At 38.6% G+C, this 23,001-nt stretch overlaps 1 protein-coding gene across 7 annotated transcripts in view; it reads left to right on the top strand.

Annotated features, from left to right (window-relative positions):
* Nucleotides 1-23,001, top strand: part of DNMT3A (DNA methyltransferase 3 alpha) — a 5,166,949-nt gene that overhangs the window by 3,701,931 nt on the left and 1,442,017 nt on the right. For all 7 annotated transcript variants that reach the window (XM_044062880.1, XM_044062879.1, XM_044062877.1 and 4 more), the window contains one exon: nucleotides 1,302-1,460. In XM_044062880.1, coding sequence (XP_043918815.1) covers nucleotides 1,302-1,460 — 159 coding nt within the window. The remainder of the gene's footprint in view (nucleotides 1-1,301; nucleotides 1,461-23,001) is intronic.

Below are 23,001 nucleotides of genomic sequence, written 5' to 3'. Positions count from 1 at the left end.
CACCAGGGCTTTCATTTAGGACTCTTCTATTTTCTTTCTATTTGCCTATACTCTGATATCAGTCCTTGATAGGGAAGGCAATCTCTAACCTGCAGTCCTAATAAATTCTTGGCCTCTTCCCATTGTATTACCTTTCTATTTCTAGTTATTTGCCCCCAATACCTTAGTTCCTTTGACAGTTTTTGCCAATAGATTCCAGCCTCCTCTTGCCTATTATCTGTATCCCTAACCACAGCCATCCCTATAGGCAGTATCTTTTTTCTCCCTTCTTGTACTGGTTTAGTTCTTAGAATACTGCCAGCTATTTTCTGAGTGTAATACTCTGTATGATTTTTGCTGTTCTCATTAAGAGTCTGCGTCCAAAATTCCAATCTCCATATTTCTTGAGGTTCCCCTCTGTATCATCATCATTCCTTTATACTTTGAGTTAAAGTTTTCTGCTTGTGCTATGTATAAGAGCCTTAACTGTGTTGCTCTAAAGTACCCCCTCAAATTGGGTAATCACAGTATGCATTGTTCTATTGGAAGAATCATCTTTTCTCAGTTGACCCATGCTGTCTTCCCTTCCCAGATAAAAATCCTTCATCTCTTTTTTAATTGCTATCCACAGCTTTCCTTTGGTTAATAAAAATGTGCCTGACCTGTGTGTAAGACTAACAGGTCTACTTCACATAATCGAACATCCAAATGTTCGACTTTCATATGGCCAAGACCATATGATCGAACATTTGAATGTTTAAAAATGTGACAATAAAATAAATAAACAAAAAAAAAACTAAACAGTGCTAGCAAACCCCCTTGCAGCCCCCACACCCCCTGCTATTTAAATATACCAACTCTGAGATCACACTACATTACGGTAAAGGGAAATATTCCAGTTCCACGCTCTATGGAGATACCCATTCAGAACGTTCAAGCTTTTAAAAGTTCGATCATATGCTCTTGGCCATCTCACAAAAATGAGTTTCGATTATGTGGGATTTCGAGCTTCAGAAGTACATCCCTGTGCGTGTGTGTGTGTGTATATATATATATATATATATATATATATATATATATATATACACACACACACACACGCACATGCATACAGATTTTTTTTTTTTGCTTCACTGTGTGTCTGCATTTATTTCATGTTTTCTGTCTGTTTGACAACAGTCTGAATTATACAAAAGCACTTGAACATTATGTTTTGCCTACTTCATCTTTCATTTATACCAGCATTTACAGTGCAGTGATATTTTAATTTGGGAAATCGTGCCTAATGTTGCACACTTCATTGCTTCTTTCTTTATTTGCAGGATGGCCGTGGCTTTGGTATTGGTGAACTAGTATGGGGTAAGCTCCGTGGATTTTCTTGGTGGCCTGGACGGATTGTTTCATGGTGGATGACAGGTCGAAGTAGGGCTGCTGAGGGAAACAGATGGGTTATGTGGTTTGGAGATGGCAAATTTTCAGTGGTAAGTAAATGCATAAGTGGTACTAATGCAGTTTCTTCATGACTAGGTTTTGTTGTCACAGAATTCATGTTATCTTCACTAATAGGTTCATAGGTGGGTACTAGGCCAGTGGCCATGGAGCCTTTACAAGCCTAGCCCATAGGATTACCCTGGCATCGTGCCACCCGACCTTGGTTCCCAGTGCCTCTGTCAAGGAGAGCCAGTGGATTGATCCCCGGGGTGAATTTTCTACTTCCCATCCACTCATCAAGATTTCTGTTGAAGAGGGCCAGTGAGGCGCTCTGCTTGACATGTATGGGAAGTCTCTTCCATAGCATGGGTAGTCTCTGGGTTATGAACCTGTCCCTCCAGCACGTTCTGTTGATTGTGGTAATGAGGTTGAGGTTTCTGGAGTGTGTGGTGTGGAGGGATTGGGATTTCTTTAGCTTTAGCATTTCTAACAGAGCTGGGTCAGACATGGCTTTGTAAGTCAAGCAGAGATTGCCTCTAAGTAGGCAATATGAGACAGAGAATAGTTGGAGTTTTTTGTGCCTGTCCATATAGGCAAGTGTTTAAGGCCTAGGATCCTCTTTGTGAGGTACTTTTGCGGCCTCTCCAGTTGTTGCAGGTGTCTAGTGAGGTACATGCCAAATGGGGCATTGTACTCAATGATTGGCCTAACGAGGGAAGAGTAGAGGGAGACAATGACCTCTTTCTTCCTGGATGCAAAACCCTTAGTAATGAGATGTGCCACATAGAAGGACTTTCTGACCACAGTGGCAATGTGGTAGTCAAAAGAGAGGTTGCTGTCATCCTGTGTTCCTAGATCTCTTATAACGCCTTTTGTTTTCAGTGAACTACCATCGATGTGATAATTCATGGGAACCAGGTTTTTCCCATAGGGGATTTTTTTGCATTGAGCTTAAGGCCATGGTTCTGACACCAGTCATTGGTCTCAGTGAGGCCTTTCTGTAGGATAAAAAATGCCACGTAGATCAAAATCCCAAATAAATTCAAGACTTTAATGTATAACACACAGTAAGCGCTTTCATTTGGTAGATATCACCAAACTTCTTCAGACAAAGTAACAAAGCAAGTGCAATCAAATTTATACTAAAGACACCCTACCTAACAATCAATTAGCACCAATTCATTATAACTGCTAAAAGCTCACTAATCAGTACGTACATAAATATACATTTAAAAACACAGATCCCTACATATCAAATACAATATATATATATATATATATATATATATATATATATATATATATAAATACAGTAATATACTAAATTTATAAAATAAATAAATCCATACTCTGCTGAATAAATATTATGATGTTTATACCAAATAGAAGAAAAAATTAATCTATCAAAACTCCTTAATTTTAATTTACTGGAAATAGACACAGCATCATTTAAACCTGATGGCAGGTAGGCATTAAGAAATACCTGCCACTAGGTTTCTTTCTCCTCAAGGAACAATTTCAAAGGACTCTTTCTATCCCCACATTTACCTGCTGTAATACCACAAATTTAAAAGAATGGTCATGGAAAGCCTGAATATGCCTGAATAAAGCATCTTTTTCATCACCTTGGCGTATGTCATACCCATGCTCGTAAATACGCTGTGCCAACTTACGTTGTGTCTTGCCTATATAAAAACACCTATTACAGACAGCAGCATATACTACTGCATGGGTATAACAACTAAATTTCCTTTAATAAAAAATCTTCTTACCATATAAAACAAGACTAGATGTTGATAAAATAAACTTGCATTTGGTGGCACATACCACAAGGTGCCATCCTACCATCATCACCCAAATTAGATTCATGCTGCAACAGGCCTTTAATATTCCTACCCTTCCTAAACACAAATTTAGGGTACCCACCAAAAGTCTCAGCCATTGATGGTTCAAGCAAAAGAATGTGCCAATTCTTATTAACAATGTCCTGTATAATATGACTTTCATTGGAAAAAGTAGAAACAAAAGGGCACAAACACAAATCCCTGGGACAAGAACCATTATCATCTAAGAAATTCCTATGGGACACAGAAGTATTATTACCCCCTAAAAATTATTCGCAATTGAAGGCCCATCACTGGGAATAAGGTGGCTAGGGAATACCTCCCCATTATTATTCAAAATTGGCATGTAAAAACCATTCAGACGTTTATTTACCACTTCTTGCTTGATGTTAAGAATCAACTATAGGGGTACCCCCAATCCAAAAACATTTGACACATAGTATCACACTGCTGTAAAAAATCCCCATAGTTTGAAACCATACGGGCCGCTCTTTCTAATTGGCCCTTAACTATACCCCGTTTGATATGAAAATGATAACTGCTTGTAAAATGCAAACTTTGTCAGCCAGAGTCCCTTCATATTGGCCTGGACTTCAGAGAAGTAGATACCAAACAGGAGAGGACCTAGGACCGAACCCTGTGGGACTCCACTTGTAACTGGTCAGCAGTCTGACTTGGAGTTAGCTACTTTCACACTGCGGGTTTTATCTGTGAGCCAGTTTGCAACCCATCTAGAGATATAGGGGTTGATGCCCAGCTTAGTGAGTTTTTCTATGATTCCTGAATGGAGAATGGTATCAAAGACGTTGGCCAGATCAAGGAAGGCTGTATGAACCTCCTTGCCTTTATCCACAGCTCTGGTGACTGACTCAAAGAAGTCGACCAAGTTGAGCAGGCATGATCTACCCCTTCACAAAACCAAACTGTGTGGGATCAAGAGTTTGGAGATTTCCTATATCCTTGTTTATTAGGTCCATGATGATGCATTCCATAGCTTTGCATATCAGACTCATCAGGCTAATGGGACAATAGTTCCCAGGGTCTATAGTCGCTCCTTCTTTGTGGAGAGGGATAAGAGTAGCAGTGCACCATTCGGTAGGGACAAACCCTGAGGTGAAGCTGTGATTGAACAGGGCACACAGGTGAAGTGCCAGCTCACTCTGTAGTTCATGTAGAACACAGCCAGGGATATTTTCAGGTCCCGTAGAAGCTGTATTCATGGCCTTGGACAGTGCTGTTTTAACCAGTGCAGCAGTAGTACTGGGTGCCTGGCAATTTACTGGTATTGTGATTGGTCCTTTGTGGGGCTAAAGTTGGAAGTGAATCTGTCAGCCAGCATATCGGTAATATCTGTTGGCTCAGTATAGGAGATACTATTGTGCAGTACCTCAGAGCAAGTCTGGGTATTGCCGTGGAGATTCTTTACATAACTATAGAAGGCCTTGTGGCCGTCCTTACTGTCTGCTGCAATTCTGTTTTCATAGCTGGCTTTAGAGGATTTGATGTGGGATCTCAACTTTTTGTTGAGGCTGATAAGGGAGTTTTTCCAGTCTTGGGACTGAACCTTATTCCGCATCAGTTTCCTCCTCCTGTTGTAGAGTTTGTTTATGGTAGGGGACCACCAGATCGCTTCCTTTTTTTGGAGGAGCACGTCTTGGTTCTATTGGGTTTGGCGAGATCCATGCATTTGTGTACGTGTTTGTACAGTGCATTGGTGTATGATTTGGCAGTCATGCAACTATTCTTCATTTGCATGGGTGCCATGAAGTTAGCCACCTCTGTTTTTAGGAGCCCAAAGTTAGCTTTGGAGAAGTTATTCATGGTGGTTACCTTTGCAGGGGTGGGGTGGGTGGGAGCGATGTGGATTTCCAAGGTGATTAGTTTGTGGTCAGATCTAACCAGGGAGGACTTGACTATTGGTGTAGAGCAATGGTCACCCATGTTAGTAATGACCAGGTCAAGGATGTTGCTGCCTCTAGTGGGGGTAAGCTGGTCCAGGGCATTGGAATTAATGAATTCCAGGAAATGTTGGGCAAGTTTATTGGTACATGAGTAGTTTTCCCAGTTAATAGAGGGGTAGTTGAAGTCGCCCAGTATGAGAGTGTTAGGTTGGACCCTAATATTCTCCAGAGTGCTTAGGAACATGGAGTGTGAGTCTTGGGATATGGTTGGGGACCTATAGCAGACTACGACCTGAATTGCTGTCTTACCCAATGTTAGCTGCACCTGAAGTATCTCTGATGCGTTATGTTGAGCTACCAGTCCAGAGGTGTGTGCATCCTTTATGAATATGGAACCACCACCTTTATGACTGTGGAAACACCACCACCTTTGGAGCTTTGGTCCAGGTTCTGGGGCTAAAAGCCTTGGAATGAGTTATAGCCTGATAGTGCTGTAGACATTATTTTCTTCCCTTTGCATATTGTGAAGAAACTCTTTGACACTCTGAATTCCTTCCTAAACTGAATTTCAGCATTTTCTCACTCTGAAATGCACTATAATTAAACATTCACACCACTTTGCATGTAACATGTCTTGATTTGCACTGTTGTTGTTTGGTGTTTGTTTATTATAAGTACCTTTTTTGAAGTCTGGCTTCAGTGACAATTCCTTTCATCAGAAATCATTGCCTTAGTGCAAAAATGATTTTTCTTATTTTACACCACTGCTACCAAAATATTTAAAAGATCATCTAATGTCTGGACAGTTAAGTGCATAGTTTATAATATTCATTGTACAGGACTGAGCATGAAGAACTTACCCTTTTTATATGTGAAGTCTTTATTTTTTAGTTGAAAAAATCATGGTCTTAAATCAAGGAGCCATTAACTCATGCACAGGTGAATTTATAAACAAGTAAAAATGATTAAACAAAATCGTATGCTTCATAGATGTACCTGTTGTAAATAGTAAATATTTTTACTAAATGCTACCTTAAATTTCCAGTTTACAAGGATCTGGCCTTCTTGTGATGAATCCTTATAAAGGAATATGCTTATTACTTTTTTACTGGGTATCATATGAGTTTCAAAGTGATGTAATACCTAACATTGTAATTTACTTTGGAGTGGCATGGCATACAAACTTGGTTCATACTTTACGTGCATTGTTTGCCAGCAGGGGCTCTTGCTCCCATTTATCCCCTCTCGTAATGTCATTTTGACAGCCATTCAGTACCGTACATCCAGTCTGAGGAACTTTATAAATTCTATCTGCCTTTTTAGGGGAAGCAGGCTTACTATCAGAAAAATTGCAGGCAGTGACAAACACACACATCCCCAAAGCTGAAAGAACTAGAGGAATGATTGAAGGTTCTGGAAATTCTTTCTGATACAGCTCATTGCATTTTCTGAGGAACAGAGAAACCTCCGTGCCCTCCAACTGAAACAGGCACATTCTGGAAATAGTCTCAGAGAAAGAGAAACCCCCAAGGATCGAATCAGAAAATGAGCTCTCCTTTATGTGTAAATCAGAAATCTAAAGAGAAATCCGTATGTCCATCCCATTGTCTGCTTTTCCATATCCATAGGGCGGCACAGTGGTGCAGCGGTTAATGCGTTTGCGTGGGTTTCCTCCGGGTACTCCGGTTTCCTCCCACATTCTAAAGACTTGCTTCTGGAGCATTTCTCCCTGGGCCTCCACTGAAAACAGGATCTGTGGAACCTAGTCGGACTTTCCCGGTCAACAAATGTTAAATAAATTAAATAAATAAATAAAAATATTCAGTATATGGAAAATCTTCAGGAAAAGGGGTATCTCTCTTTCTTTTATCAGAAACCGTCATATAAGAAGGATCAATAGCCTGAATTAAATCCTGAGCCACAGCCAGTAAACTGCTACTGTCTAAGGAAATTTGAAGAAGAGTAGATACATGTTTAGTTTTCTGTTTCTTTTTGACAGGAAAAATTGGGTCAACACTGTTATTCATAACAGTGTACTCAGGGATGGGCATGACTCAGTTGATACTTCTTCCTGGTAAAAAAAGAGGGATTTCTCTCTTCTTGATGAGGTCCAAGATTCTGAATCTGGTACTGTTTTGAGGAGACTTGCCTGGATGTGCACTCAGAACCTCTCAGGTGACGTGAAAAATGAGATGTAAATTCTCCTTTGGATAGAAACTAAGTTTTTGATTCCTCTGTTGCAGAGGTTATCAAGAAGTGTGATGAAAGAGGTAAGTTGATGCAGGGAATCTCTAAGATTTTTTATCCCTAATTTGTAGGTCTTCCAAATATGCAACAAAGTCTGGAAGATTTAGGATTTTTTGCCTGGAAAGTGTTTGCATAGATACATTTATACCCCACGTAGGCTCCAAATATTTTTTCCTCAGGTAGCTGGCAAATGTTTGAGGTGTGATGATTAAGAAAGAGGTAACTTGGGATATATGCTTTGGGAGAGTAATGATTTGGCAGACTTTAAAAATTCCCTACAGATTACTGTCAGAATCCTTTGTGAGTAAATGAGTGTAACTAACAAAATTATTTTTTGAGCTTGGATACAGGATCTGAATTGCCTAGACACAGTAAGGCCTTACTGAGTTTAATTCTGGTGGTTGCCAAAAAAGCAATTACTAGAAAATTAAAATCAAAATCTAAACCAACTATACTTGAAGTAGTGAATATTGTAACAGAGATAAAATAACAGGAAGTAGGATCTTTAGAAAAGGGCAGTCCGTTTTTCCTTCCAGAAAGTCTGAATCTCCATTTTAATTTTGGCAATAGATTGTTTCAGAATAGGTTCTTAAAATCATTCATCAAGGTTACACATGGCACTGGGAGGAAGTGCCTCCTTTACAGAAGGCAGTTCCTCACCCACCAGACCAGACTACTCTTTTTCCCCTCGTCCTTCAACACATCCTGTCTCAGGTAGTGTTAGAGCTGGTACCTCCTTCCCATGTTGGGAAAGGTTTTTATTCAAGGATGTTTTACTACCAAAGAAAGAAAATGCCTGGAGACCAGTTCTGGATCTTTCTTTCCTAAGCCTGTTTGTGATAGTGTCCAAGTTCAAAATGCTGTCATATGACAGCCTCTTTACTTCCTCATTTGAGATTCCTGGTAACAGTAGATTTAAAAGATGCTTATCATCAAATCCTTATTCATCCAAAACTTCAGACGTTTCTTAAGGTTTTTTGTGTTTGTATTAGTTTATCAATTCTCTGCCTTACCCTTTGGACTGTCCATTGCACCAATATTGTTCACAAAGTGTCTAGCTCCAGTGATAGCTAATTGTAGGCTGTAGGGTATCCATATTTTTCCATGTTTAGACAGCTTACTTATTTATGCAGATTCTTTTTCTAGTTTCAGGAATCCCTCACTTGGGTGAGAGGTCTCATACACAAGCTGGGATTCCAGGAGAGGATTCAAAAGTCTTTTTTGACTCCTACACACAGGAATTTGTTCCTGGAGTGTCAAGTGAGCACCTCAGTTCAAAGAGCTTTTCTTCCACAGGTAAAAATAGATCACTATCTAGATCTGTTTCTAAGGTTTTCCACACAGTCTTTTGTCACTGTGAGAGAATACCTCAGGATTTTGGATTTCATGACATCTGTGATTCTCATGATACTCCTGACAAGACTCCACATGTGAAAGATACAGTGGTATCTGAAGCTTTTTGATCCCAGCGCCAAGATCCTTTGTCTTTTCAAATTCCAGTGCTGGGGATTTGCCAGAAGGGAAATCACTTGGTGGTGACAGCAAATTTCCTTAAATCCAACTTTCCTGTTAACAAAAAAACAAAAAAAAACAAAGGTGTCCTCTTCTTCCTCCCTGCTCCAAAGCAGTTAGTTACCATAAACACCTTAGACTTCACCTGAGGAGCAGTTTCACAAGAGAGAAAAGTGCAAGATTTTTCAGACACAAAGGACAAATTCAAGCATGTAAATATAAAAAAGATGTTTACGTTGATCAAGGCACTCAACTCTCTGAATCATCTTTGGTCCCCTGGACTTCTTCAAGTTGTTACAGCCATAAACACAGTCATATGCTACATCAGCAAGCAAGGAGTTGCCAGGTCTTACTCCCTTTGCAGACTAGCTGTGTTAGTTTGGGATGTAGCTTCACAGAGCACACACAGTCTACAGACATCATGCCTTTCATCAGAGTAAAACTGTGTGGCAGACAAGCTGAGTGGGACAAGGGCAGACCCTCATGAATGGAAACTAGATTGGGGGAGTCTGACAAGATTTGATCCATATGTAGGGAGTTCCTCAAGCTGACTTATTTACTTCCTGTCTGAACAATCAGCTGGAAAGTTTCTGCTCCAGGTCACCATGCAAGAAGGCCTGGGAGACAGAAGCCTTTTCATTTCCTTGGACAGGAATTTTCCTGCATGTTCCTGTATGCTTTTCTATCCTTTCCACTGATATCTGGGGTATGCCTGAAGATTCAGAAGGAATACCTCAAAATCATTGTAGTGACTCCCTATTGGCATAAGCAATAGTAGTTCTCTCTCCTTTTGGAAATGGCCAGGGGCAATTACCACAAACTTGCTCACAGAATGGATTTTCTCACACAAGATCAGGGGTATTTGATACCACCCAACTCAATCTTCAGATGACTGGATCGATTATAAGGTGTTAATTCCATTTTAAGTACCTATTTACTGAAGACATGCAGTAGGTAGTAATAGAAACAAGAAAGCCTGCAACTAGAAAATCATTTATTTACAAATGGAAAAGGTTTTCTAGATGGTGCCAACAAAATAACCAGTGCCAATTCAGGACTTGTGTATCTCTGGTTTTACAAAACTTCTACAAGTCACTATCCTGTGGCCTTTCTTACTCCTCCATCAAGGTTCATTATTGACCATTTCAGCATGTTTACCCATCGATTCTATTCTTTTGATGCATTCTCATGTCAAAATGTATTTGAAAGGGGTTTTGCATAAGTGGCTTCCAAGGAAACTGGTGGCCCCTCCTTGGTATCTTAATTTTATGTTATAGAAGTTACACTTGCTCTGTTTCAACCAGATAAATGTCTTATGTGAGGTTTTTAACGTGGAAAACAGATTTACTGATTGCTCTGAAATCTGCAAGAAAAGTATCCCAGTTGCAAACTCTTATGGTGAGTAAACCCTGTCTCATTTTCCACAGATACAGGAGTTCCTTTGCAAAGTAGTCATTCTGTTATGACTAAAGTAGTATCCAAGTGGACTTTGTCAAATTATCCATCTCTCCATTTTCTTACCTGAAACTAAAAATGAGGCAGAAAGCATACTTCATATATTGGATGCCCACAGACAACTCCAGTACTGTCTTGGCAGAACTAAATATTTTAGATCTTTGGCTCAGTTGTTTATTTCTTTTGAAGGCAAGAATAAGGGACAGTCTGTGTCAAAATAGACTGTTTACAAATGGTTGTCTCAGTCTGTTACCTTTTGTTATTCTCTCATCACAACAAAACTATTCCAGGCAGGGTCAAGACCCAGTCTACCAGTCCTTGGCCTAAACTATGGCTCTTTGGAAAGGGTTAGAGTCTAGAAGCATTTAAGAAGCGGCAAATTGGTCCTTTATATATACCTTTACAAGCCACTACAAGCTTGATTCCTTTAGATCTGGATCAGGCTTTGCTAGGACCATTCTCCATGGGTTCCTGGATTCCTGCCCTTCCAGCTCTCAAATGTAGTAAGCTAGGGTAAACTATCCATATAGTTAAGGCTACTGTAGCAGTGATCATTATGATGAACATAGTACAATTATATAAGTAAATTTAATATAAAAGTAGATGGTCGAAGGATCACTGCTGCAGTAGCAGCTCCCATCCTCCATCCCCCATGTTTTGGTGTGTTTTTTTATGCCAGGGTGTAAACATTTATTTTTTGTTGTTCCCAACAATGTTCTTTCAAAGTTCACCTCACTCTCTCAGATGGTATGAAAGCTCTGAAGGGCTTAACAAACCTGTCTTAATAGTCAGCTCAGCTCGAGCTGACTAACAGCATGGGCACATGGAATGTACCCTGAAGTTTAGGAAGCTGGTCAGCTGTTATATCCTATGCAGGACACAACCCATATAGCTAAGGCTACTGTAGCTGAGATCACTGGAACATCTATTGTTATGGTAAGTTTACTTACACAACTGTAGTTTCTTGTAGGTGCAAAGCAAGTACCACTGGTATATGTTACTACTGTTTATATGTGGTTTTGAATGGTATTTATACTCTACAGTTATTTATTTACTTATTTATTTTACTTTAGTAAAGTTTTCACTACAGTCTTTGTGCCATATTTCATTTTCAAAGACATTCCATGATCAAAATCATAGTCTAAGCAGGTATTTTCGCTGAAGATAAGCAAAGAAAACAGTCCACTATAAAATAGTGATTATGAGTGCCAGTAATCTGTGTTTTACAGTAAAAAGTAATTGAATTTATAAAACATGAATGACTGCTTGTTCATCCCAGTGTGCTTAGTAGAAGTTGAGCATTACCAACAGGAATAAATCCAACTGAAAAGTGGGAAATGCAGACTAAAACTGCAAATGTAAAAAATATTACCACTGCCATTTTCCCTAGAATAAATGGGAAAAGTAAACAGCTGCCCTTGTCCATCACACACACATACACACAACCAATGCCAATGCCCTAAAATTAGTTATATAAATATATAGCGATATATAGCATAGCACGGTATGATGTTCTTCATATTGATCACTGATGCAGTAACCTAAGCTATATGGATTATATACTGTATAGGATATAATAGCTAGCCAGCTTCCAAAGCTTGAGAGCACCTTCCATGCACCCAAACTGTTAGCTCAGGCTGAGATGACTAAAAAGACAGGTTTGGACATCAAGCCCTCCAGAGCTTTACTGCCACTAAGAAGAGCTCTCCTCTGTAGGCTTTCAAGGATTGACAACTGGGAAAGACTATTCCATTGATGGGCAGATAAGTTCCTTTCAAGGAAAAACCTACATTACTGTAAAGTTGTTTAAACATAGTTTTGTGAAAAACAACTATTTTTAAGCTACAGAAAAGTATTCTTGGCTGTCTCATTACTTCTATGTACTTTTAAACGGGAGAGCATTATTTTACTTTTGTGGTTAAAAGTTGTTTAAAACTACTTTTTCTGTGAAGAAACTTTGCTTATTTTTCTTTTGTGGGCTGCAGAACATGTTTAAAGTGCTTTTTACTGTGTTTTTTGTGGGGAAAGTTATTTTTTAAAAAACTTTACTCCTTTACAGACTATTGCTACTAAGCTTCGCCAGAAACAAAGCACATTTTATGGCTTGACAATGGAACAAATTAATGGTACCTCACTCATACCTTCTTCCAGCCACAAAAAGAAAAAAATAATTAAGCAATCTTTGCCATCACAACAGGTTGTTAATTTGCCTCAACTTCAGAGGGGTGACTCTGTTGTGTCCAAAGCTGCTTTTCTCAGTCTACTTATCTTTTTCTTCAGGTCCCTCTGGTATTGTCTGTTCAGCCACCATGAATCAAGCTTTAGCCATGTCTTCTGTGGCTGTTGAGGTCCCCTCACTGGGCAAGGGAGCGGTATTTTTTTAAAAAGGGAAAGCCACTTTTGTTAGTCATGGAAGAAGGAGCAGGGAATATGCCCCTGCTTAGTCAATTTTTTTGCCATACCTGGAGAAGCTGTTTCAGGCAATACTACATCTCTTTTCCCCAACTTTTCTGTCAGAAAGAGAGTGAAATCTAAACATTTAACTTCTCCTGTGCCAGTTTCTCTGGACAGTATTTTATTGGATTTGGCTCTGGGTCTTTTGCAGATTAATGACCATTCTTGTAAGGTGTTTTTGGTATAAAGAAAACAAATTCCTCTCTCCTTGAAGAGATTAAAGATGTGGAATCTGTAGGAGAGTGTTAAGACAAAGATGCAGATTTTTTTCTACTCAGATTTTTGATGTAGATTCTAAGGAATGTATGGTTTTTGAATATCCCTGTGAGCAATTCACTTTCTCTGAGAGTATTTTCAGAACATGCCAGTATTTTCAGTGGGAGAACACTTGATGTTTCTCATTCTCTTAGAAAATACTATGAATTGCTGCAAATGGAATTCCCAGAAGCCTTACTCATGCCTCAGTGCTGTCATCACTGAGGGATGTTTGTCACAGCCTGTGATTTCCTTGACAGCTCACCTGCTCCCCTTAAGAAAGCAGATATAAAGTTCAGAGTTCCTCAGCATTTCAAATCTTTATACACTAATCCCAGACTTGACCCATGAGCTATATCTTTCGTTAATCCAGCTGTTGCTAAACATTTTGCTAATTATAATCTTTCTGTTTTAGACAAGGATGGTAAAGCTGTTGATAAGTTTTGGTGGTGGGGGGAGTGTATGCTTCTGCAACTTTGATTTTTAGAATTCCGAATTGGCAGGCTCATGTGTTAAAGTTCATACTGAAAGTATGAGGAATGTTTTAGCTGGAGTTTCATCTTGTGAGTAAAATCTGCTTTGTGTAGGCTGTTTTTGTTCTGTTTCTCAAGTCTGTACTTATTGTCTGAAGTGTATTTATGACTCCATATATACTGCTTTCAAGGCTATTGCCATTGCTAATGTTTAGGGAGTTATGTTTGGCTGCTTTCTCAGAACCTCCCAGAAGATGCCAAAAAATTACATTTTGAATTCTCTTCTTGACAGAGATTTAGTTTTTGGACCTGCTGCAGAAGTTATCAAAAACTGTGACAAGAGAGTTAAGCTGATTCAGGGAGTTTTTCAGATTTTCATCTGTCGTTCCATACATTTTCAAAGGGATTTTCTTCTCTCTTGTCCATTTTTAGTAAAAACAAAATAACTGTTGCAACACAATGCTTGTAAGCAGACATTTAAAGAACATTGTCAGGGATGTTCCAAAAAGAACTATGGGCAGTCAAATAAGGCAACATGACTGTTTAAGGGACCTCCCATCCACCTCACCCTAGCAGACCTTTACGCCTTCCAGAAAGTCTGAATCTCTCTTCCTCTGTTTGGCAACAGATTACTTCAGAAAATGGGTTCTGAGGCTGATCTAGATAGGATATAGAAGACTGTTTTCATTTAATTTGCCGAGGGAAGTTTGGGCGACTAAGGGTTGTCGAATAACGTTTGGCTGACCCGTGTTGCTGATCCTACCCTTGTGTGAGTTCCATTTCAGTAAATGCTCAGTGCATTCATAAAAATGAAGTTAGTCATTGAATTAGAGATCGGAGCTACAGAGGGGATCTGAAAATGTACACTTTTCCCCACTGTAGTGCGATCTTGGAGTTGGAATATATATTTTGCAGGGGGTGTGAGTGATGCAGCCCCCCCCCCCCACGGGGAGTGCAGGGGGGCTTGTCCCCCTGCAAAATCCTCATGTTATGTCTGGTGCAGTGTAAGACTGTATTCTGTTAATGTCAAGTAAGGTCAAATTCGCATATTAATAAGCGGATTCAACATTTTGCACATCATTACACTCCGTTTTCAGTTTTCCAAGAAGATATTACTGCATTTCAGACAACTGGATTTCATACTTATGTTAGTAAACCGTAGATGGCAGTAGAAGATAATCCCATCTTTTCAGAGGATTCCTCTTAATTCGCCAGGCAAACTGTTCTCTTCCTCCTGTTTTACATCACATGCAGTTTCTGGGTAATAGAAGCTGTTCCTCCCTCCCAGCTGGGAGAAGGATTTTATTCAAGAATGTTTTAGTACCAAAGAAAGAAAATTCCTGGAGACCAATTCTGGATCTTTCTTGCACAAATCAGTTTATGATAGTGCCGAGTACAAAATGCTTTAACTTTACAACCTGTTACCCCTTCATTCTTATTTGGGTTTTTTCAGTAAACGTAGATTTACAAGATATATTTTATATTCATCCAGATTTCCATTATTTCTTAAGGTTTTGTTTATCTGGATCATATTATCAGTTCTCTGCCTTACCATTTGGGCTGTCCACTACATCAAGAATTTTCACAAAGTGCCTTATACCTTGTCATAGCCCATTGCAGACTACAGGGTGCCCACATTTTTCCATATTTAGATAACTTGCTTATCTTTGCTGAGTCTTTTTTAAAGTGTCAGGAATCCCTTGCTTGGGAAGATACCTCCCATACAGGCTGGAATCCTAAGTGAACATTCAAAAGTCTTTCTTAACTCCATCAAACAGGATTGTGTTTCTGGGGTGCCTTCTAGACACTTTCATTCTGAGAGCTTTTCTTTCACATAAAAAAATAGATCTATATTTAAATCTATTCCAGGGGGTTTCTACTCAGACTTCTGCCACTGTGAAAATACCTCAGCAACCATGATTATTATGATGCCTCTTGCAGGATAGTGCATAAGGTGGTATCCATAGTCTCTTTGATCTCAGCAATAACGATTACCATTTTTTCAAATTCAAGTTCTGGAATTTGTGAAAAGACAAATTACTTAGTGGGGACATCAGATATCCCTGAGTTCAGGTCTCCCATTCTTCCCTCATACTCCAAAACAGTCAGTCACAACAGATGCCTTGACTTTGCTTGGGGAGTAGTGTCAACGAGAATAAAAATACAAGGTCTCTGGAACAAGAAAGACAGACAAAGGCACATAAACATAAAAGAGATGCTAATTCTTATAAAGGCTCTCAACTCTCTGAATCATCTGTTGTCCCCAGGACCTCTTAAAGTAGTTACAGAAAAAAAAACACAGTGATGTGGTACATAAACAAGCAAGGGGAGACCAGATCTTACCCCCTCTGCAGACTGTCTGTGTTAGCACTGGATAGAGCTTTACAGCATTGTGTTATTCCACAGGCAACTTACAGTCAACCAGAGCAAAAGGGTGTGGCAGAAAAGCTGAACAGGTCAAAGACAGACCCTCATGAATGGAAACTAGATCGGTGTTCTTCAAGATTTCAACTATCAGTGGAGAATTCCTCAGGTAGGACTTGTTGCTTCGTCTCTAAACAATCTATTGGCAGAATTCTGTTCCAGGACTCAGTGTAAGAAGGCCTGGAAGATGGATGCATTTTCCTTGGATAGGTAAGTTCCTGTATGTGTTTCGACCCTTTCACTGATATCTAGGGTTCTTCTGAAGCTTCAGTAGGAATCCCCAAAGATCATTGTGATGAATCACTTCTGGCCCAGGCAGGAGTGGTTTTACCTTCTTTTGGTTTTGGCTAGGAGCAACTACCACATCTTCCTGAAAGACTGGATTAATTCATTCAGGAACAGGGGTGTTTGATACATCCCAACCCCTAACAACTACAAACAACTGCCTGGACGATAGGACCTTAATACATTTTAGGCACTTATTTTCTTAGGCGATGCATAAAGTATGAGGCAAGAATGTTTTCATTACTACTTGCTCCATGTAGTAATGGAAGCAAGAAAGCCTGCAACTAGAAAATTGTATATAAGCAAATGGTAGAGTTTTTTTTTTTAATTGGTGTCAACAAAACAGGCAGCACCATTCGGGGCTACTTTTTCTTTAGCTTTACAGTGTTTGTGTGAGTTAGTATCCTGTGTTCTGTCTTACTACTTTATCAAGGTTCATTTGTAGGCCATTTCAGCATGTCTGCCCAGGGAACCCCCTCTTTCAGTGCATTCTCCTTTGAAACTGTTTTTGAAAGGGTGCTTTATAAGAAACCTCAGAGGAAACTGGTGGCTCTTTCTTGGCATCTTTATTTTGTGTTAGAGAAGCAAGCATTTCTCCATTTGAACCAGTTAATCTGGTTGATTTGAGATTCTTAACATGGAAAACACTTTTACTGATTACTCTGACCTCTGCATGAATAGTGTCTGAGTTGCAAGCTCTCATATTTTTTAAAGACAGGGTTTCGTTGAGTGCTAATCCTTCTTTTTATGCCTAACGTAGTATCAAAGTTTATTTTCCTATTGAAATATCAGCACTCGAAATGCAGAGTACCGACAAGCCAAAAAAAAAAAAAACAGACCAAAAACACAGGAGAAGAGCAAATCTCGAAAATAACTCTTCTCCTTTAAACTTCTTTTTGCAGTGGGACAAGCCATATAGCTTTGGTTACTTCAGCAGTTATCAATGTAAAGAACATGGTATAGTTGTGTAAGTCAACCTTCCATAAGAGCAGATGTTTGAATAATCACTGCTGAAGTAGATGCTACCTCCTTCCTTCACCCTTGTTTTTTTTTTTTTTTTGTTTTTTTTTATTTGCCAGTGTATGGATGTGTAGTTTGTCTTTTCCTAACAGTGTCCCCTCAGGGCTTGGCCTCCATCTCTCAGCTGGTATGAAATCTCTAAAAGATCCCCTAAAGCTTTAGAAGCTGGACAGCTGTTAAACCCTATGCAAGATATACAATCCATAAACCTTGGGATACTGCAGCAGTGATCATTCTAACATCCACTGTTATGGGAAGTTTACTTATATAACTGTATTTCCTGAAATATGACTGCCTTCGAGTAAACATCTAGAAATATGAACACTCCACCGATAAATGCCTTGTTTGGAAAAAAAACAAAAAGAGTGGCAGCAGCCCCACTAAAACTGAAGTACTGGGTAAATGTCATCATGTATGGTAGCCTATGCACAAGCAAAATATGTCTGTGGTGTCTGAGACAAAACTGATTAAAAAATGCATACACACATATATTTATTTATATTTACTGAGTTTATATGAGTCAATCGAGTTTTCGGAAACTCAAAATTCATATTTTCAAGACCACATGATTGAGTTTCTGAAAACTCGAAGTAACAAAAAAACAAATCTATGTTTTTGTAGGGGGGGGCAACCCCCCTGCGCCTCACACATCCCCTGCAATTCCCCAATCCCCACTGTACCATGATCTACATAGAACTGGTTCAAAGGGGAATTTACCCTTTTCCTCCCTGTAGTGCAATCTCAGAGTTTGTATATATAATTTGCAGAGTATGTGGTGAGTGCAGGGTGGTTTGACCCCCCCCCTACAAGAATGTAGATTTTTTTTTTGACTTTTTGGAAATGTCATCATTTGGTCTCGACCATATGAATTTCAAGTTTCCAGAAACACAATGAAGTCATATAAACCTATATATATGTGTGTGTGTGTGTGTGTGTGTGTGTGTGTGTGTGTGTGTGTGTGTATATATATATATATATATATATGTATGTATGTGTATATATATATATGTGTGTGTGTGTGTGTGTGTGTGTGTGGGTCTACTTTCATGCACTGAAAACTCATTTCACTGAATTTCAAACCACTCACACCAAATCGCTGAAAGCTCAAATCAGTGAAAACTCATTTCACTGAATCACGTTTCACTGAATGTGTAAGTACTGTTGGGCAAATAAAATGTATATGTCCTTTTCCCCACTTTAGTGTGATCCTGGAGTTAGTATATATAGTTAGGTGGGACAAAGCCCCCACATTGGGGGGGTGTGGGGGGGCTTAGCCCTCTACCTACTTTTGGTTTTATATTCTTAGCTTTCAGTTAAATGAGATTCATAAATATAAAAGCTAACTAGTTGGGGGACTATGCCCCCCACATCCCCCCTAACTATACTAAAGTAATTCCAGGATCGCACTACAGTGGGAAAAAGGACATATTTATTTTATTTGCCCAACAGTGCTTACATTCAGTGAAATGAGTTTTCAGTGATTTTTTGAGGGTGAATTGAAATTCAGTAAAAAGAGTTTTCAGTGAATGAAAGTAGACCTATATGTGTGTGTGTGTGTGTGTGTGTGTGTGTATATACATATATATATATATATATATATATATATATATATATATATATATATATATATTTATTTATTTACGTATAAGATGCCATTGCATACTAAGAGTTTATACTGTTTGTGGATGGGTGTTTAAGTCTTTCCCACAGCTGATTTATACCTTACAAGTCATGCTGCCTTGTCTACAGGCAAAGGCTATATGCTGTTATGCTGCAATTCCACTCTTAGCTGGCATCTGTTACAACACTGTAACTGGCTCACGACTACAGAATGTCAAATCTTTGCTTCTAAAACAAAGCCTCTACTTTCTGATACCCTGCTTAAGCATCACAGACATGCATTTTTGTGTTATATTTTTATTCTGTTCCTCTTATAATTTGTGGTTTTCTGGCAAATCATTGAGGATCAAAGTCACTTAATAATAACAGATATTTGAGTATCAGGCTCCATACGCTTCATAATATCAGTGCTAAATCTGTTATTTTATCAACATTCTAATATTTAAAAATTGCCCCGATTTTTAGTCTTTTGTCCCTCCATTATTTTTGGCTTTGTCTAGATTTCTTGCTGTAAGAGACTGAGAGGTATGCCCACAGGATTCCCAGCAGCTGAGCAATTTGCTCACCTCCATTGGAAAGATATAACCATGCATCATTAACAGTATTCTGAATATACCTTATCTTTCTTTTCCTACAATCTTATAAAATTAAAAAAAGAAAAGAAAAATGCAAAGTGTTTGTAGCTTGCTTACAATATAACACATCTTCTGACCAAGAATACAGAGTTGGCACAAGTAAATGTGGTTTTGATTCCATTTTTTGTACTATGATTGTATTAGCAGAATGTAAGCTAGGTACACAAAAGAAATCAGTATTGCTTCATTTCAAGGTCTGATACCCAAAAAAGTGGCTAATTTCCATGTGCACAGTATTAAGCTCTTAGTTTGCACTATCTATATTTTTCTAGGGCGCTATCCAGCCTTCTTTTGCCTTCTCTCCTTCATATCAGTTAAATTGTTCACGTCATGCCTCCATTTCCCCCAAATAATAGCATTTATCTGTCCATTCATGCATTATATTTACTGACAGTAAAGCTTTTTCTATACATGGCTCTAAAATCTGAATTATATTCCTTCTTCTTTTAAATGCCTTTCCCCTTGCTAAATGTTAATCTTCTCAACACACCTTCCACAAAGGAAAAACTCAGTGTAGCTGTCATGCAGCTACCACCATTTTTACCTTTAACACATTTCAACCAGACTGTGTCATTTTGTGGTATAACCTCTGGCCTTTATAGCTGATGGTTGATACTCTTTTGTGTTCACAGTATGTTCAGATTTTGAATTTTTATGTATTGTTTGTGTTATAGCCTTCACCTTCAAACTGGATATTGTATTATGGTTGTGGTTTATTATGGGTTCATAGGAAAGTACTAGGCTAGCTGCCTTCATGGGTTATTTTAAGGCTAACCAGTTTTCCTCTGTGTGCTTGAAATAACCTATCCCATTTGGTTATAGATTGGCCTTAACCATCCTATGATTGGTAATTATACATTACCACAATGAGAATAACTAGGTGAAATTCATACCACTAATAATTTGAGGGGACCCATGCATCGGATAAAGCATTTATGAGCTGCCTCTGTCCATTAGTAGAAAAGGGTGCAGTCATGAGGTAAATTTTCTGTTTCCTGTGTATAGATCTAAGTGGCCCTTTAAAATGGACAGGGATGAACTGTGTTGTATGTGAATGTGGAGTCTGTTCCATAGCAGTGGTATCCACTGTGAAATATACCTGTCCACCCAAGCAATTCTGTTGATGTTCCAAAGAGGTTTACATCCCTAGACCAGATATTTCTGGTGCCATTTGACTTGATGATGTGCAGTAAATCCATCAGTAATGGGTCTGAGGATGCCTTGTATGCCATGTACAAGTCACCTCTTAGCAGTCTGTAGGATACCAAGTATGGTGACAGGGCTTTGAGACAGCCCATATAGGATATGTTATTTAGGCCGTGAATCCTCTTAGAATGGTATCTCTGTGAACATCCCAGTTGTTATGTGTCTGGATAGACACATAACAAAGGGTGAATTATATTCAGTGAATGGCCTAATGAGGACTGAGTAAAGGGGGACAATGACATCCCTAGGTCTGGACACAATCCCTTTGTTTATAAACTGTGCAGTATAGAAGAACTTTCTTACAACAGACATTAAAACATGGCTGTGTATATATATCACTCATTTTGCTTCTCTAACTAGTTTATGACTCAAGATTTACCTTTATGCTAATTTAAATAAATCAGATCTATTTAAATAAATAGTACTGATATCATATCAGTATCAAACATATGGCTTAACTGTAAATTTGTCTTTGTTGTTTAAGCAGGAGTTTCAAGTTTTATCGAAGAAAGAGGCCAGGAACTAGAACTGAGGACTGAACAGTACTAACAAAATATCATTTTCATGCCACATTTGTAAATGTCTACCTAAAAGGCCACTTCTGAAACTGGCTTCTAGCAAAAGTAGTTACTGGCAACTCTGTAAAGCTAACATCTATGTGTCATGTATGTCAACATCTTGCTCCACAAATATACTTAAAGATCTTAGTCAAGCTGCCCAGAACAAAAAAGTAATCATTCTGGTATGGAATATCAGCCTCAGATAGAATGATGATTCACCACCATACTGTCAGTTTTCACAAAACATAACGTCAAACAGCTTATTTATTACTCCAGCAATTGTGACAACACAGACACATCAGCAACTATAGACTAGCTTTAATAGACAAGAATGATGCTGACAAATCGTTTTTCTTCTAAATACTACCCATCCATCCACAGCCTTTTTTCCCAATTTTATACATGGGGTCGGGGTGTCACTTCAACAGTGACAATTATCTAGAGCTAAGGTTCACACCACCAGCTGGTTAACCCCACCTTGGTTGTTCTTCCATGCCACACACTCATATGCACACTTGAATGTATGGTCAATTTAGAGTGCTCAGTCCACCTACTGCATATCTTTGGAAAGTGAGAAGAGAGCAGAACACCTGGAGGAGACCCATGCAAACACAGGGATGATATGCATACTCTGCTCAGAAGACACCCCAATCAAAAATCTAACCAGAGAATCTCTTGTTGTAAGGTGACAAAGCTATCTGCTGCACCACCAGATACTGTAATTAACCAAAATATTTTAACTGCGGTAAGATCATGCAGATTTCCATCCATTTCACCTACAATAATCTCTAGCTGTCATTTTACCTTCCAGAAAGAGCCTACCCACATTTCTTAACATTTAATCCTTAGTTAAATATGACTGTGTCCATAGCAATATTTTCAACATAGTTGCCTCTCACTTTGCTCTGCTGTTGTGAAAAACCCAGTACACAGTAAAACATCCAAAATACAACATAGCACATTAATAAGTAAGTTCTCTAAAGTGCTTCATAACAACTACCAAAACCAAGAGAAATGTTTGCAAGAGATAAACAGGTGTTAACGGCAAGGAATACGTCTATTTGTCCAGGTATGTCACCAAATCCAGAAGATTTCAGATTATTGCATGGAAGTATTGGCACAAGATCTAAGATGTTAGATTAGAAGTAAAGGGTGATTAAGTGTACGTCTTCAGGGCTTGCCCAAAGTTAACAGTTTAAAAAGGATTTATACGATATATTATGTAAACTTTTAGATGGTACGTTCATGTTACATTGAGAAATATATTGTTTAAACTGGATGATAGATCAGAAACAGCTTAAATGTTACAACATTAATGTTCGTAGCTGAAAAAGCAATAACATAAAAATGAAAATCAGAATATCCACCTAGGATTGAAGAGATATATGAAATAGAAGTACCCTCAGGTCATTTTATAACTGAGAGCAATCAGTTTATAGACAGAACAAAGCACTTAACAAAGAGGTGCAAATAAAACAGGTTGTCTGTCATTTCCTGAAACTAAATAACTGACACATGCAGTATAGTCTACTGGTCAAGCAAAAGGGGGCAGTGGCCAACTTAGTAAGAGGTCCTTAGAGTGCACAGACTATTTCATAGAGACATTCAATCACAGAGCAGGCATGTATTCATCTGATTAAAGTTAATATGTAGCAACATTCTTCATAATAAATATGTTTATATGAAACATTAAACAATGA

This window comes from Protopterus annectens, chromosome 2.part1 (assembly GCF_019279795.1).
Source record: "Protopterus annectens isolate FY-2018-M chromosome 2.part1, PAN1.0, whole genome shotgun sequence".
In the NCBI taxonomy this organism is placed as follows: Eukaryota; Metazoa; Chordata; order Ceratodontiformes; family Protopteridae; genus Protopterus; species Protopterus annectens.
Note: the sequence above shows the minus strand (reverse complement) of the source record. Positions and strands in the feature narration are given on the sequence as shown.